This window comes from Somniosus microcephalus, chromosome 11 (assembly GCF_052327205.1).
Source record: "Somniosus microcephalus isolate GS21.2 chromosome 11, FLI_Smic_1.0, whole genome shotgun sequence".
Taxonomy (NCBI): domain Eukaryota; kingdom Metazoa; phylum Chordata; class Chondrichthyes; order Squaliformes; family Somniosidae; genus Somniosus; species Somniosus microcephalus.
This window is the reverse complement of record NC_140997.1, coordinates 199,411,402-199,429,733: the sequence shown is the minus strand read 5'-3', so window position 1 is coordinate 199,429,733 and position 18,332 is coordinate 199,411,402. Positions and strand designations below refer to the sequence as shown.

At 43.8% G+C, this 18,332-nt stretch overlaps 1 protein-coding gene across 2 annotated transcripts in view; it reads right to left on the bottom strand.

The window, feature by feature from the left end:
* The window catches only part of LOC147111113 (FYVE, RhoGEF and PH domain-containing protein 3-like), a 316,038-nt gene that overhangs the window by 137,859 nt on the left and 159,847 nt on the right, over positions 1 to 18,332 (bottom strand). For both annotated transcript variants that reach the window (XM_086001673.1, XM_086001672.1), the window contains exon 2: positions 7,925 to 8,095. In XM_086001673.1, the coding sequence (XP_085857799.1) occupies positions 7,925 to 8,095 (171 nt within the window). The remainder of the gene's footprint in view (positions 1 to 7,924; positions 8,096 to 18,332) is intronic.

Sequence of the window (18,332 nt, the reverse complement as noted above, 5' to 3'; positions counted from 1 at the left end):
GACAAGGCTTTCAGTGTGGCTGTATCATACGAAGCAGCAGCAAGAGGAGCTGCAGAGATACAGCAAAAGCCACAGGACTTCGGCACCCATGAAATGACACGGGGTTTCGAGAGATGTTATCGCTGCGGCAGATCCACCCATGACCAGAAGGACTGCTGGTTCAAGGACAAAGCATGCAGGCAATGCGGAAAGATGGGACACATTGCACGTGTATGCAGATCTGGAAAGAAATCCGCTGACAGTAAAAAGGTCAATAAGGAAAAGTACAGAAAGGTACAAATGATGACGGACAGTAGCTCCGAAGACCAGAAGAGCAATAGCGACTCCGGAAACAAGAGACTAAGCTGTCTCAAATTACATAATGTAATTGCCAAAGAAGATTACCAGACCATTTGGGTTACCCTCACGATAGCGGGGTCCCCAGTCAAAATGGAGCTAGATACAGGATCAGCTCTGACCATCACGAGTCGACGGGATTACGAGCGGCTATTTCCGCATATACCTTTGAAAGACACATCCATTGTCTTGAAGACATATACGGGGCAGAAAGTATACCCCAGAGGGAAAATAAGGGTGCCTGTTGTCTACAACGGCAAGGAAATACAGAAGTTGTATTTATACGTTCTGCAAGATGGTAGTCCACCGTTGTTGGGACGTGAATGGATCAGAAAGATACGTTTACACTGGCACTCCATTCAGGCACTGACGGTGACCAGTAAGAGAAAAAACGATGATGACGTCATACCTGGACGATTAAAAGAAATCTTGGCTAACGCCAAAGAAGTGTTTCAACAGGAACTAGGAACCCTGAAAGGCGCCACCGCCTCAATAAAAGTGGAAGATGCGGCAATTCCCAAGTTTTTTAAGGCAAGGCCGGTGCCATACGCAATTCGTCCCGCCGTCGAGGCAGAGCTGGAGAATTTGGAAAAAGCAGGCGTGTTATCCAAGGTAGATTGGAGCGAGTGGGCAACACCCATCATCCCGGTCATGAAGAAAACATTGAATAATTATAAATCTGAAGAACAGAGAAAAGTTCGCATCTGTGGGGACTTCAAGGTGACTGTAAACCCGGTTCTTCACACGGTACAGTATCCTCTTCCGAGGGTAGAAGATATTTTCGCCTCACTATCCGGAGGGAAACGTTTCACCAAAATTGACTTAGCACAGGCATATCTACAGATGGAGGTTGAGCAGGCCTCTAAAAAGTATCTCACGATAAACACACACAAAGGCCTGTACCAGTACAATCGACTGGTTTTCGGAGTGGCATCAGCTCCGGCTATCTGGCAAAGAGCTATGGAGCAAGTCCTGCAAGGGATTCCGGGGACTCAATGCTACCTAGACGACATCCTTGTAACAGGAGAAAACGACAACGAGCACCTTGCCAACTTGGAGCAGGTGCTCACGAGGCTGAGAGAACGGGGCCTACGAGCAAATCGCCCCAAATGCGAATTTTTCCAGAAACAAATATCATGTTGTGGCCATGTCATTAACGAAGAAGGGTTGCATAAGTCACCTGAAAAAATTGAAGCGGTCGTAAAGGTCCCAGCGCCTGAAAATGTCTCACAATTAAGGTCGTTCCTGGGATTAGTAAATTACTATCATAAATTTTTACCAAACTTGTCAACGGTTCTGCACCCGCTTTAACGCACTGCTACAAACGGGAGTAGTTTGGAAATGGAGCGAAGACTGTAAACGTGCCTTCCATAAATGTAAAGGCTTGATCACGTCCAGGGAAGTGTTGGCTCATTACAACCCATCACTGCCAATCAGACTGGCATGCGATGCATCCCCTTACGGCGTGGGAGCGGTATTATCGCATAGATTCCCTGATGGCTCGGAGCGGCCGATAGCTTTTGCGTCACGCTCATTGAACTCCGCTGAGCATAACTATGCCCAGATCGACAGGGAGGCACTCAGCCTGGTGTGGGGGGTGAAGAAATTCAACCATTACCTACACGGACAAAAGTTTACCTTGTTGACTGACCATCAACCCCTCGTCTCCATATTCAACCCTAAAAAGGGCGTTCCCATTATGACAGCACAAAGGCTACAGAGGTGGTCCCTTTTCCTAGGGGCACACCAATATGACAGAGTACAAAGGAACAAAACAGCATGGGAATGCTGACGGGTTATCGCGCCTACCGTTGCCAACGGTGGAAGAGGCGCCTACAGTGGACCCAGTGGAGATATTCCACTCGACCATAGTGGAATGTCTACCGATGACAAATTCTACCATTGAAAAGGAAACGCGAAATGACCCGACTCTCTCACGAGTCTACGATTTAGCGGTGAAGGGATGGCCAGCACATGGTGAACCACTGTTGCCAGCATTCTCGCAAAGAAGAGAACAGCTGTCAGTGTGCCAAGGAACCTTGATGTGTGGATCCAGAGTGGTGATTCCACCCAAACTCAAGGATAGAGTGCTAAAGGAGCTTCACGAGGGGCATCTGGGTGGAGTGAAAATGAAGAACTTAGCCAGAGCGTTTGTGTGGTGGCCAGGTATCGATAGAGACATCGAAGAAATGACCAAGAGCTGTCTAGGATGCCAGAAGGTCCAAAACGCCCCACCACAAGCCCCTCTACATCCATGGGAGTGGCCCTCATCTCCATGGCAAAGGGTACATATCGACTTTGCTGGTCCATTTATGGACTCAATGTTCTTAATCGCGGTGGATGCACACTCCAAGTGGCCGGAGGTAATAAAGATGTCCTCCACCACCACGGAAAAAACCATCACAGTATTAAGGACCATATTCGCCAGGAATGGGCTGCCTGAACAGATCTGTTCTGATAATGGACTGCAATTTGTATCCAAAGAATTCAGGAAGTTCTTAAAAAACAATGGGGTTAAGCACTACACGCCCGCCCCATACCATCCCGCCACCAATGGATTGGCTGAAAGGTTTGTCCAGACCTTCAAGAAGGCCATAAAGGCCATGGGTAATGAAGACATAAATCTACAACATAAGGTAGATAACTTCTTGTTTGCGTACAGGAATGCAACACATGTGGTTACAAACCAAACCCCCGCCATGATGTTTTTCAATAGAAGACTAAGATGACGCTGGATTTGGTCAAGCCAAACGTCAGAAGGGACGTAGAGAACCGGCAATTTCAAAGCATGAATGAAAGGCCAACTAGAACCTTCCAGATAGGTCAACCAGTTTTGGCCCGGGACTACCGTACCGAGAAATGGCAGCCTGGAACTATTTGTACACGACTAGGACCGCTGATGTATACCGTGGACATTGGAGAAAGCATATTAAGGCGCCATGCTGACCAGATCATAGAGTCATCCGAAAAAGGACAACCTACACCACAACTCTATACGCCTAATGATGAAGCAGAGATACCCATAGTATCTACCTCCGATCCGGTGATACTGGAACCAGATAAACCCGACACTAGCATTGAAGCCGAATCGACCTTGCCAAAAGAACCTACTACACCACCGAGGCGTTATCCGGACCGAGTCAGGAAGCCTCCAGAGAGACTGAATTTGTAATTGATTAACTTCAGCAAATGTGTATATTATTGTTCTTGTAAAAATGTTATTTAATGATTACTTAAAATGTTATGCACTATTTATCTAAAAGGGGAGGAATTGTAGTGTATGTACCTTTAAGAGGAACTATGTTTTTGAAGCCCCTGTATACTGTAGTACCAGTAGTAACCACTCGGGTATATAAGCCTGTGTAGCGTCTTGTGTTGTTAGTTCACCTCCAGACTTTGTTCAGTAAACACTTGTTAAATCAACTCCTGCATTCCGTGTCTCCATTAACACACGGATCTAACACTGGCCACGAGTGGTGGGGAGTCACCAGCCAGGTGCAGAGCAGATAGCATTTGTCTCTGAACAGCCACCCTCGGGTTCGACGTGGTGGGTGGAAATTGCTGGCACACTGGATTGGCGCAGGATAAAGGCATCATGACTGCTGCCAGGATACCAGGCATTCACCATCATGATGCGTTGGGTGTGGTCACACAAGGACTGCACATTAAGTGAGTGGTAGCCTTTGCGGTTGCGGAACATCTCAGGATTGATATGCGCTACCCACAAAGCCACGTGTGTGTAGTCGATGGCACCCTGCGCCATGGGGAAGCCAGATATCCTGGCAAAGCAACAGGCGCACTCCTCCTGCTTCTCTTTGTTCAGAGAGAAGATAATGAAGTTCTGTCTCCTGGAGTAGAGAGCCTCTGTGACCCCCTGGATGCAGCGATGGACGGTGAACTGGGAGATGTCAGCTATATCTCCTGCTCTAGACTGGAAGGATCTGGTGGCAAAAAAATTGAGGGCCACGGTGGCCACTGGGAGAGCCGTTGTCACCTTGCTTTGAGGCTGCAAGTCTGGTTGCAGGAGGTGGCAGAGTTCTGTGACCACCTCCTTGGTGAAGCAGAGCCTCCTCATACATTGCTCCTGGCTTAGGTGCAGATAGGAGAAGTGCTCCCTGAAGACTCTTGGTGAGCAATGCCTTCTGCTGAGAACCCTCCTACCCCTCCTCCTCATCCCTCTGTGAGCCCTCTTCTTCGCTGCCTCCACTCCATCTCCCTGTCATACTCGAGCGTGAGGGGGACTGCAAGTAGAGCCCTCATGACTGGGAGCAAGTGGTGTGAACAGAACCCTTGAAATGAGAAGCAAGTGTTTCTCCACTTGCAGCAACACTCCCCGTCACCTCAGCAATTTTAAATAACTTTAGAAAGTTCCAAATAGTTGCACAAACTTACACAGAGCCAGTAGAACTGAAAAAAGCAAGTCAGCTGCAAGTTGATGATGACTCCTTTAAATAGCACTGCTGGGTATGGTTCTTCCTGCTGCTGATCACATGGTCAGCTGCTCGTGATTAGGAAAGGGCATTAAAATCATTGGCGTCACGATCTGCCTCATCTAAATATGGTTAAAGAGGGGATTAACACAATGGAAAGGAAGGATATTAGCTCTGATGATGTGGAATATGTATGGGTAGAACTGAAAAATACCAAGGGGCAGAAAACGTTAGTGGGAGTGGTATATAGACCTCCAAACAGTAATGCAGAGGTCGGGGATGGCATTAAACGGGAAATTAGAGAAGCGTGCAATAAGGGCACAGCAGTTATCATGGGTGACTTTAATCTACATATAGCTTGGGCTAACCAAATTAGTAACAATACTGTGGAGGAGGAATTCCTGGAGTGCATACGGGATGGTTTCCTGGACCAATATGTCGAGGAACCAACGAGAGATCAGGCCATCTTAGACTGGGTATTATGTAATGAGAAAGGATTAATTAGCAATCTTGTTGTGCGAGGCCCCTTGGGTCAGCGCGATCATAATATGATAGAATTCTTCATTAAGATGGAGAGTGAAATAGTTGACTCAGAGACTAGGGTCCTGAATTTAAATAAAGGAGACTACGATGGTATGAGGTGCGAGTTGGGTAGGATTGATGGGGAATGTCACTCAAAGGGTTGACGGTGGATGGGTAATGGCAAACATTCAAAGATCGCATGGATGAACTACAGAATTTGTTCATCCCAGTTTGGCATAAAAATAAAACAAAAAAGGTGACTCAACCGTGGCTAACAAGGGAAATCAGGGATAGCATAAGATAAAAGGAGAGGACATATAAATTGGCCAGAAAAAGCAGTAAACCTGAGGATTGGAAGCAGTTTAGGAGCCAACAAAGGAGGACAAAGGGATTAATTAAGAGGGTGAAAATAGAGTATGAGAGTAAGCTTTCAGGGAACATAAAAACTGACTGTTAAAGCTTTTATAGATATGTGAAGAGAAAAAGATTGGTGAAGTCAAGCGTAGGTCCCTTGCAGTCAGAATCAGGAGAATTTATAATGGGGAACAAAGAAATGGCAGACCAATTAAATACATACTTTGGTTCTGTCTTCACAAAGGAGGACACAAATAACCTCCCAAAGATGTCGGGGAACATAGGGTCTAATGAAAGGGAGGAACTGATTGTAGGGAAATGTTGTTAGGGAAATTGATGGGATTGAGGGCCGATAAATCCCCAGGGCCTGATAATCTGCATCCTAGGGTACTTAAAGAAGTGGCCCTAGAAATAGTAGATGCATTGCTGGTCATCTTCCAACATTCGATAGACTCTGGAACGTTACCCATGGATTGGCAGGTAGCTAATGTTACCCCACTGTTCAAGAAGGGTGGTAGAGAGAAAATGGGGAATTACAGACAGGTAAGCCTGACATCGGTAGTGGGGAAAATGCTAGAGTCCATTATAAAGGATGTAATGGACTCTAGCATTGGGAAAAAAAGCGACCGAATTGGACAAAGTCAACATGGCTTTACAAAAGGTAAATCGTGCTTGACTAATCTACTGAAATTTTTTGAGAATGTAACTGGTAAAATAGATAAGGGAGAACCAGTGGATGTGGTGTATTTGGATTTTCAAAAGGCTTTCGATAAGGTCCCGCATAAGAGATTAGCGTGTAAAATTAAGGCACATGGGATTGGGGGCAAGGTATTGACTTGGATAGAGAACTGGTTGGCAGACAGAAAGCAAAGAGTTGGAATAAACGGCTCTTTTTCCGAGTGGCAGGCAGTGACTAGTGGGGTACCGCACAGATCGGTCCTTGGACCCCAGCTATTCACAATATATATTAATGATCTGGACGAGGGAACTAGATGTAATATCTCCAAGTTTGCAGACGACACAAAGCTGGGTGGGCGTGTGTGCTGTGAGGAGGATGCCGAGAAACTGCAGTATGATTTGGACAGGTTGAGTGATTGGGCAGAAGCATGACAGATGCAATATAACGTGGATAAATGCGAGGTTATCCACTTTGGTGTCAAAAACAGGAAGGCAGATTATTATCTGAATGGCAATAGATTGGGAGAAGGGGAAGTGCAACGAGACCTGGGTGTTCTTGTGCACCAGTCGTTGAAGGTAAGTATGCAGGTGCAGCAGGTGGTTAAGAAGGCAAATGGTATGTTGGCCTTCGTAGAGAGAGGGTTTGAGTACAGGAACAAGGATGTCTTGCTGCAGTTGTACAGGGCCTTGGTAAAGCCACATCTTGAGTAGTGTGTGCAGTTTTGGTCGCCTTATCTGAGGAAGGATGTTCTTGCCATGGAAGGAGTTCAGCGAAGATTCACCAGGCTGATACCTGGGATGGCAGGAATGACGTATGAAGAGAGATTGGGTCGATTGGGCTTGTACTCACTGGAGTTTAGAAGAATGAGAGGGGATCTCATCGAAACTTATAAAATTCTAACAGGACTAGACAGACTAGATGCTGGAAGGATGTTCCCGATGGTCGGGGAGTCCAGAACCAGGGGTCACAGTCTAAGGATAAGGGGTAAGCCATTTAGGACAGAGATGAGGAGAAATTTCTTCACCCAGAGAGTGGCGAACCTGTGGAATTCTCTGCCAAAGAAGGCAGTAGAGGCCAATTCATTAAATATGAAGGAGTTGGATATATTTCTTATGGCTAAAGGGATCAAGGGATATGGAGAGAAGGCAGGAACAGGGTACTGAATTTGGATGATCAGCCATGATCTCATTGAATGGCGGAGCAGGCTCGAAGGGCCGAATGGCCTACTCCTGCTCCTATCTTCTATGTTTCTATGTAAATATCTGAAGCAAGTGCAGGCAACGGCAGCGCTGCCGACCTGCCCAAACTAGCGGCCGCCACAGGACCTGCCAGAAGTGGACGGATACGAGGCAGCCACAATTTTTTTTCCAAACTGGCCTTAACTGCCAGTGCTAAAGGCTCAAACTTCGTGGCCTTTGTGATAGATGTTTCATTTGATTCTGTTCACAGGAATTTTTTTAAATTTATTTGCATAATCCGCCAATAACAACTGATAATCAAATGTGTCTTGTTTTATCTTCATTGTGTCTGGTTGTTTGCCATAATATGCGATGCTAATTTCCCACTTAAAATATTTTCTCATTGTTTTACACGTGGAACTTGCCTTGAGGTTTTTGGGCTGTGACTTTCCTGACTGATGATGATTTGCTGGTTAGCTTTCTTCCTGTTTGCTGAATGCATGGTACAGAACTGAGGCGCTGAAGGTGACCTCTTAACTCAAAGGTCGAGTTAGACTCAGAATTGCTTTTGACTTGCAGTGGAGTTCTAGAGTAACCTGCAACAGAGAAATTGTATTCAATTCAGTGACATATTTCAACAAAATTATTTTCATATAGATACAGTACAGAAAGAGACCATTCAGCCCATTGTGCTTTGAAAGAGCTATCCGATTAGTCCCACTCACCTGCTCTTTCCCCATAGGCCTGCAAATGTTTCCACTTCAAGTACTTATCCAATTCCCTTTTGAAAGTTATTACTGAATCTGCTTTCACCACCCTTTCAGACAGTGCATTCCAGATGATGATAACTCGCTGCGTAAAAATATTATTCATGTCGCCTCTGGTTCTTTTGCTAATTACCTTAAATCTGTGTCCTCTGGTTACCAACCCCTCTGCCACTGGAAACAGTTTCTCCTTATTTACTCTATCAAAACCCTTCATGATTTTTAACTCCTCTATCAAATCTGCCCTAAACCTCTCTGCTCAAAAGGAGAACCACCCCAGTTTTTCCAGTCTCTCCATGTAACTCAAGTCTTTCATCCCTGGTACCATTCTAGTAAATCTCTTCGGCACCCTCGCGAAGGCCTTGCCATCCTTCCTAAAGTATTTTATAAAGGTTTATAAGTGTTTTTATAAAGGTTTAGCATAGTTTCCTTGCTTTTATACTCTATGCCTCTATTTATAAAGCCAAGGATCCCAAATGCCTTTTTAACAGCCTTCTCAAATTGTCCTGCCACCTTCAAAGACTTGTGTACATACACCCCCCAGGTCTCTTTGTTCCTGCACCCCTTTTAAATTTGTACCATTTAATTTATATTGGCTCTCCTCATTATTCCTACCAAAATGAATCACTTCACACTTTTCTGCGTTAAATTTCATCTGCCATGCGTCTGCCCATTTTACTAGTCTGGCTATGTTCTCCTGAAGTCTGTTACTATCCTTCTCATTGTGAGTTTTGTGTCATATGCAAACTTTGAAATTATGCCCTGTATACCCAAGTCCAGGTCATTAATGGGCCAGAAATTCGGGTCCCCACGGGTGAGTACGCGCTGGGTACTCATGCGTAGGGCCAACGAAAGTGCCGGTTTTGCGCATGCGCGGGAAACCGGAACTTCCGTTCCCTTTGTTCACAGGTTGAACATGTGCGCCGCAGAGGCAGCGCGTACGCCTGGAACTTCAGTTTTTTTTGCAGGTTTCTTTGGGAGGGTAAGTCTCCAGCAGAAACGCTTTTAAAAAGCAGTCGCAAGGCCTGCTTTTACATAAGAACATAAGAAATAGGAGCAGGAGTAGGCCAATCGGCCCCTCGAGCCTGCTCCGCCATTCAATAAGATCATGGCTCATCTGATCCTAACCGCCAATCTACTATCACAGAACCATCTCCTGAATCTAACAGAATTAGACACACGAAATAGAAGCAGGATCAGGCTACACGGCCCCTGGGCCCGCTCCGCTACCCACAGGGCTATGTCCGATCTGAACCTAGACTCATGTCCAATTTGCTGCCCACTCCCCGTAACCCTTAATTCCCTTTACTTCTAGGAAACTGTCTATTTCTGTTTTAAATTTATGTAATGATGTAGCTTCTACAGCTTTTTGGGGCAGCATATTCCATGGACCTACCACCCTCTGAGTGAAGTAGTTCCTCCTCATCTCAGTTTTGAAAGAGCAGCCCCTTATTCTAAGACTATGCCCCCTAGTTCTAGTTTCACCCATCATCGGGAACATCCTCCCCGCATCCACCCGATCCAACCCCTTCACAATCTTATATGTTTCAATAAGATCGCCTCTCATTCTTCTGAACTCCAATGAGTAGAGTCCCAATCTACTCAACCTCTCCTCATATGTCCATCCCCTCATCCCCGGGATTAACCGAGTGAACCTTCCTTGTACTGACTCGAGAGCAAGTATGTCTTTTCTTAAGTATGGACACCAAAACTGTATGCAGTATTCCAGGTGCGGTCTCACCAATACCTTGTACAACTGAAGCAATACCTCCCTATTTTTATATTCTATCCCCCTAGCAATGAAAGCCAACATTCCATTGGCCTTCTTAATCACTTGCTGCACCTGCATACTAACCTTTTGAGTTTCGTGCACCAGGACCCCCAGATCCCTTTGTACTGCAGCACTTTCCAGTTTCTTGCCATTAAGATAATAACTTGCTCTATGATTTTTCCTGCCAAAGTGCATAACCTCACACTTTCCAGTATTGTATTCCATCTGCCAAATCTCTGCCCACTTACTTAGCCTGTCTATGTCCCCTTGCAGGTTTTTTATGTCCTCCTCACTCACTACTTTCCCTCCCATCTTTGTATCATCTGCAAACTTTGATATGTTACACTCGGTCCCCTCCTCCAAATCGTTAATATAGATTGTAAAGAGTTGGGGACCCAGCACTGACCCCTGCGGAACACCACTAGTTACTGATTGCCAGTCTGAGAATGAACCATTTATCCCAACTCTCTGCCTTCTGTTCGATAGCCAATCCTCTATCCATGCCAGAATATTACCCCCAATCCCGTGATTTTTTATCTTAAGCAATAATCTTTTGTGTGGCACCTTGTCAAATGCCTTTTGGAAGTCTAAATACACTACGTCCACTGGTTCCCCTTTATCCACCCTATATGTTACTTCTTCAAAGAACTCCAGCAAATTGGTCAAACATGACTTCCCCTTCATAAAACCATGCTGACTTTGTCCTATTAAATTATGATTATCCAAATGTCCTGTTACTGTCTCTTTAATAATGGACTCCAAAATTTTACCTACCACAGATGTTAGGCTAACTGGTCTATAGTTTCCAGCCTTCTGTCTACTGCCCTTTTTAAATAAGGGTGTTACATTAGCAGTTTTCCAGTCTGCCGGGACCTTTGCCGAGTCCAGGGAGTTTTGGAAAATTATTACCAATGCATCCACAATCCCTACCGCCACTTCCCTCAAGACCCTAGGATGTAAGCCATCAGGTCCAGGTGATTTATCCGCCTTGAGTCCCATTATTTTACCGAGTACCACTTCCTTAGTGATTTTGATCGTGTTTAGCTCCTCCCCCCCATAGCCCCCTGTTTGTCCAGTGTTGGGATATTCTTCATGTCTTCTACTGTAAAGACTGATATAAAATATTCAGTGTTTTTGTCATCTCCATATTTCCCACCATTAATTTCCCGGTCTCATCCTCTAAGGGACCAACATTTACTTTAGCCACCCTTTTTCTTTTTATATAACTATAAAAACTCTTACTATCTGTTTTTATATTTTTTGCTAATTTACTTTCATAATCTATCTTCCCTTTCTTAATCAATCTTTTTGTTATTTTTTGCTGTCTTTTAAAGTTTTCCCAATCCTCTATCCTCCCACTAGATTTGGCTACCTTATATGCCCTTGTTTTTAGTCGAATACTATCCTTAATTTCTTTACTTAGCCACGATGGCTGTCTTTTCTTTTACACCCTTTTCTTCTCGGTGGAATATATATTTTTTGGAAGTTGTAAAATAACTCCTTAAATGTACACCACTGATCATGTATCGTCTTACCCTTTAATCTATTTTCCCAATCCACTCTACTCAATTCCACTCTCATACCTTCATAGTCTCCTTTATTCAAGCTTAGCACGCTTGTTTGAGATACATAGAAACATAGAAGATAGGAGCAGGAGTAGGCCATTCGGCCCTTTGAGCCTGCTCCGCCATTCAACGAGATCATGGCTGATCATCCAATCTCCAACCTTCTCACCTTCTCACCCTCTAATTGAATATGGAATTCAACCATGTTATGGTCACTCATTCCAAGGGGATCCTTTACTAAGACATTTTTAATTAATCCTGTCTCGTTACACAGAACCAGATCTAAGGTTGCTTGCCCCCTGGTCGGTTCAGTTACATACTGCTCAAGAAACCCATCCCTAATACACTCAATGAACTCATCCTCAAGGCAGCCCTGCCCAATTTGATTTGTCCAATTAATATGATAGTTAAAATCCCCCATAATTATAGATGTTCCCTTATTACAAGCCTCAACTATTTCCTGATTGATACTCCGTCCAACAGAGTTGCAACTGTTCGGAGGCCTATAGACTATGCCCACTAGTGCTTTTTTCCCCTTATTATTCCTTACCTCCACCCAAACTGTTTCATTATCCTGATCTTTTGACCCAATATCATTTCTCTGTATTACAGTGATTCCTTCCTTTATTAACATAGCCACCCCACCTCCCCTTCCTTCCTGCCTGTCCTTCCTGATCATTAAATAACCTGGTATGTTTAATTCCCAGGCATTGTCACCCTGCAGCCATGTTTCTGTAATGGCCACAAGATCATACCCATATGTAGTTATTTGTGCTATTAATTCGTCTATTTTGTTACGAATGCTACGTGCATTCAGATAGAGAACTTTCAAATATGTTTTGTGACACTTAGTTCCTGCTTTTGCCCTTTTTATTACTTTACCTTTTACTCCATACCTTCTGCCCCTTCCTGACACGCTCTGGTTTTTAATTTCCCCACTGCTACCTAAGTCTATGACCTTCTCTGTTGTCATTTTTATTATTTGCTCTCTAGGAACCTCCCCCCTAGTTAGTTTAAAGCCCTCTCTACAGCCCTAGTTATATGATCCGCCAGGACTCTCGTCCCAGCACTGGCCAAGTGTAGCCCGTCCCAACGGAACAGCTCCCTCCTGCCCCAGTACTGGTGCCAGTGTCCCAGGAAGCAAAACCCATTTCTCCCACACCAGTCTTTGAGCCACACATTTAACTCTCTAATTTTATTTGTCCTAGCCAAATTCGCTCGTGGCTCAGGTAATAATCCAGAGATTATTACCCTTGAGGTTCTGTTGTTTAATTTAACCCCTAGCTGCTCATACTCCTTTAACAGAACCGGCTTCCTAGTCCTATCTACGTCGTTTGTTCCAACATGGACCAGGACAACTGGATCCGCCCCCTCCCACTGCAAGTTTCTTTCCAGCCCAGAGGAGATGTCCTTAACCCTGGCACCGGGTAGGCAACACAGCCTTCGGGACTCTCGCTCTCGGCTGCAGAGAACTCTATCTATCCCCCTAATAATACTATCCCCTACCACTACAACATTTCTATTTACTCCCCCCTCTTGAATGGCCCCCCGTTCCACGGTGCTGTGGCCAGGTTGCTCATCCTCCCTGCAGTCCCTGCTCCTGTCCCCACAGGGAGTAAGAACCTCAAACCTGTTGGACAAGCGCAAGAGCTGCGGCTCCTCCAGCTCTACCTCCTGGATCCCCGTACCTGCCTCACTCGTAGTCACACCGTCCTGTCCCTGACCATGGGCTACATCTGAATTAATTAACTTCATAGGTGTGACCACCTCCTGATACACAGAGTCCAGGTACTTCTCCCCCTCCCTGATGTGTCGCAGTGTCTGAAGCTCAGACTCCAGCTCATCAACACGGAGCTGGAGTTCCTGTAGCAGCTTTTAACAAGGTAAGTGGTGAATTAAGTAAAATTAAAACATTTTTTCCACAGGTTTATTATTTTTAAATACTTTAAAGCAAGGTAAGTTTATTTTTAGCCCCATTAAAAACTGTAATTAATTTTTTCAAAAAATTAAATTAGTTTAAAATAGTTATTTTAAAATTGTGATTTAAAAAAAAAAATTATTTGAAGTTTTAGTTAGGTTTTGGGGCCGATTTCTATTCATAGATTTGACAGGACTTCCTGTCAAATCTATGAATAGAGATTCCCTGCTACGATTGGCTCTCCAGGGCCCACGTGATCCCAGGAAATGCTTCGAACTAACTGCGCCCCTGGGATACGCAAGCACTGCGCGCCGGAGCTGGAGCAGGCCCAGGATCGGAATCCCACGCGGGCCCACAGCACAACGGCTGGCGCGCAGGTAAGTGCAGGTAAGTGCAGTTCAGGGGCTTGCACCGCGGGAAGCCTCTGACCCGAATTTCCGGCCCAATATACATCAAAAAGAGCAGTGGTCGCAACACTGACCCCTGGGGGACACCACTGCACACTACCCTCCAGTCTGAAAAACAACAGTTCACCGCTACTCTCTGCCCCTTAGCCAATTTTGTATCCACGCAGCCACTGCCCCTTTAATTGCAAGGGCTTCAATTTTGCGAACAAGTCTATTATGTGGTACTTCATCAAACGCCTTTTGAAAAGTCCATATACACAACATCAACCCTCTCTGTTACTTCATCAAAGAACTCAATCCAGTTAGTCGAGCACAATTTGTCTTTAACAAATCAATGCTGGCTTTCATTTATTATATTCATCCAGGGAGCTCTAGCTTTGGATGCCCTTCCTTTCCCCCTCGTGGGAATGTGTCCAGTCTGTACACAAACTATCTCCCCTTTGAAGGCCTCCCATTGCTCATTTATTGTTTTATCTGCCAATCTTTGATTTCAATCCACCTGGGCCAGATCCTTTTTCAACACACTGATGTTAGTCCTCCTCCAGTTGAGTATTTTCACATTTAATTTTTCCTTGTCCTTTTCCATAACTACTCTGAACCGAATGATAGTGATCACTGTGTCCCAAATGTTCCCCCACTGAAACATTAGGTTGATTGGCTATGATAAATTGACCCTTAGTGTTAGGGGTATTAAATACGTGGAGTTACGGGGATCGGGTGGGATATGTGTCGGTGCAGGCTCGATGGGCCGAAATGGCCTCTATCTGCACTGTGGGGTTTCTGTGATTCTGTGAAACACAGTCCACTTGCCCTACTTCATTCCCAAGAACTAGATCCAGCACTGCTTCATTCTTCATTGGACTGGAAACATACTGATCAAGAAAGTTCTCTTGTACACATTTCAGGAATTCCTCCCCCTCTTTGCCTTTTACACTGTTATTTTCCCAGTCTATATTAGGATAATTGAAGTCTCCCATTATCATTACTCTGTAGTTCTTGCATCTTTTTGCAATTTGCTCCTCTATCTCCTTCCCACTATTTGGTGGCCTGTAGTATACACTCAGCAGCATAATTGCTCCTATAATTCTAACCAAATAGATTCTGTCTTTGAACCCTCAAGTACATCATCCCTTTCTCGTGCACTAACTTTATCTTTGATCAATATTACATACAACAGTGACTACACTTCAAAAAGTGCTTAATTGGCTGTAAAGCGCTTTGGGGTGTCCGGAGGTCATGAAAGGCACTATAGAAATGCAAGTCTGTCAAGTCTTTCAATACTGCCACCCGCCTCCTTTTTTCCCTTCCTTATCTTTCCTGAATACATTGTAGCCAGGAATATTAAGTGCCATTCCTCCCCTTGTTTGAGCCAGGTCTCCATTATTGCCACTATATCATAATCCCGTGTGGCTGCTTGTGCCTGCAGCTCACCAATCTTATTTACCACGCTCCATGCATTTATGCACATGCATCCTAAACTCATCTTAGTCTGCCTCACATTTCCCCTGTCTGATCCCTATTTCTGAACTACTCTTTATTCTAGTACCGATAGCTTATAATTTTCCTCCTAAGAATTAATCACACTTTATTTACATTCTATTTTAATATCACTGCTACAATTTGAAATTTTCAAAAATATTGAATAATAATTGCTATAAACAGAAGAGAACAAAAAATCTCCTCTCAAGAGAACTATGACTGCAGCAGAGGCTGTGTTATGGAGTGACAGAGTAGAGGCCTGCCCACAGTTTCCCAGCAGGAAACTATCTTGTTGAGAGGCCTAGGTTGGAAGTCATGCACTTACCCACAAGAGGAGAATAAAATGGGCGGAAAAGTCATCCTATCTTGTTCTCATATACTAAGTAACCGCTGTAGAAGAACATAGCGGAGATCTGGCAGCAGTAGAGGGTACATGACTTGAGAAGATACTGCAAAATTATTTATGAAGAATAAACACAAAATATAGATGACCCCATGGTCCTCACCAGTGACAAATCTATGCCTTCTTCCACTATCCAATCTGATTCCTCACCTATATGCAGTTTCTCTTTATAAGGCTGGCAACATCCTGAGGCCCAAAGGCTCTTCAGGGTAACTGTTTTATCATAGTTAATTGGTTCAGTCATTCCAGATTGGAAGATTTGTACTTCAATTTAAATGCAAGTTTGCAATTTTTAATTATATGCAATTTCACCATATAATGTTCATCAAATGTGGCTGATATTGTAATTGTTTGTACTTTAAACAGAGCTGCACATCTGGGCCTGAAACTCCAGGTGGCCAATTCCACTGGAAAATACAGCACTACTGCCATTGACAGCACTCCCTGTGCTTCCGCCCTACGGGAAGCCAAGAACTTTGGGGGAGCAGTATGTACCAGCTGAAGATCAGATTTTTTTTTTTTAAATCCACTACTGCATTAGCCACTTTCCTAACATTAATCGACTGCCGTTAAGAAACCAGCATTATGGGCCCCACGCCCACCAGCGGGATAAGTATGTCGGAATGATGCAGGTGTACTTTGCATTTGGGACAAAGGAGGCAGAACTGGAGGGACATCTGGCAAGTGACATAATCCCACCAGAAAAAGCATGGACAGGAGAAATGCCCAACCCTCTTCCGTTGGAATTTCTCAAACGAGCAAAACAGGGATGGAAACATGGCAGAACCAGGCTCCTTCCCAAATTCCAGATATAATGATCACGTTTACAGTCCAAATTCTTTACAGAGAACTTCCAATGCCAATCTCTATGCTGACAGTGTAAACACCTACACAGTTCACTTAGTACACGTGCATAGCTGCTGTCTACATGTCTCTATACCTGTAGAATGCCAAAGTGGCATCTGCAAAATATAAGTGAAGTCAATTGTTATGGAAATGCAGGCGTGACACGCTGGCTCAGAATCTGGGATATTTTTATTCCATGGCATACCTAAACCAATATTAGCCATAAACCTACCATTGATTTTTAATGCACATTTTGATGCCTGCATGAATACTAACAGGGAGTGCAGAAGTGTTTACACTTGCTTTATTATGGAATTTTAAAAATACATAGAAACAATAGACATACATTGCTTTAGATCTGTTATCCCAGTTATACCTGCATCCCTTGTAGCACAAGCAAAGTCAGGCATAATTGGTCAGAAGTGATAACAAACCTACCATCTGATTTTCTTTTTAAACTCTTTACTTAAGCATTGTTCAGGTATTTTTCTAGTTTCTTAGTGAGTGAAATAACAAAACCCATTGTGGGGTTGTTGGCTTCACCAAAGATCATCCAAGGATAATTATACAAAGCACATCAGAGAACTGTAAAGATAAAGGACAAGTTAAGACTTTTCAGGCGTCCATCATTCATCAAATATCTGATGGAGTGTACACACCAAAAATGTTACAACCTGTCTTTTTTCCTTTATAGATGCTGACTGACCAGCTGTGCACTTCCAGCATGTCTGCTTTTATTTTGTGTTGCCATTATTTGCACTTTTTCTTTTTAAAAAAAAAACCAAAACAGGTTAATTATGAAGAAGTTGCCAATCAAGTTGCCATTTATTAGACTTTTTACACTGTTTCATGTATACTTCAACAACTGAATACCAAAAAGTGCCTCTTTTACCAACACAGTATATAGTTTAAACCAGGTATGAAGAGAAGAATCTGAGCTGCCCAGCTTACATAGTTTTCTGGGTGCGAGAGCTCAGATAGCAATCATTTATGCACTATTACAAATTTTACACACTATGTTAGATAGATGCTAACAGAGCGATCTCAGAAATTGTCTGAAGTCCTTAGAGTATGTTAGGAGTTATTCTAAACTGCCTGGATTACTGCTTACGCTTAAAATAGCTTTGTAAAGCTAGTAGTTAACACCATGCTGAGAGAGAGTCACTTCACTAAGTTAAAACCAAGATATATCGTATCTTTGCACTGTTTGCAATTGACTGTCAACTAAAACTTGTGGCGTGACCATTTTACAATAAGTCAAATATACTATTTTTAGTACACTTACAATAATCTGAATGCCACAGCTGCAACTTGCTCACATGGAATAAATAGACTGACCAGAATGTTAACCAGTAACAAGTCAGGCCTATAGAGCACAAGGGGCCTATGAAACACGGGTCCTCGCTGTCCAAATTTACAAGCGGTTCTGTGACTAATGAGGCTGTTACGAGGGACATGTAACAAAAGAGCATACTACGAGTTTGTAAGGAGGCTGAAAATAGCAGGTACATTTACTTTCTGAGAAAAAACATCTTGGAAACTCATCAAACCTTAGCCTGAAAATAAACATTTTTTGTCCCCAGAGCCAATGTGCAACAATACCATGTCTTTTAAATAAACTTAAAAACTCTATAAAGCTTTTCAAAATGCATGAAATGTTTCATATAAACAAGTACCCTG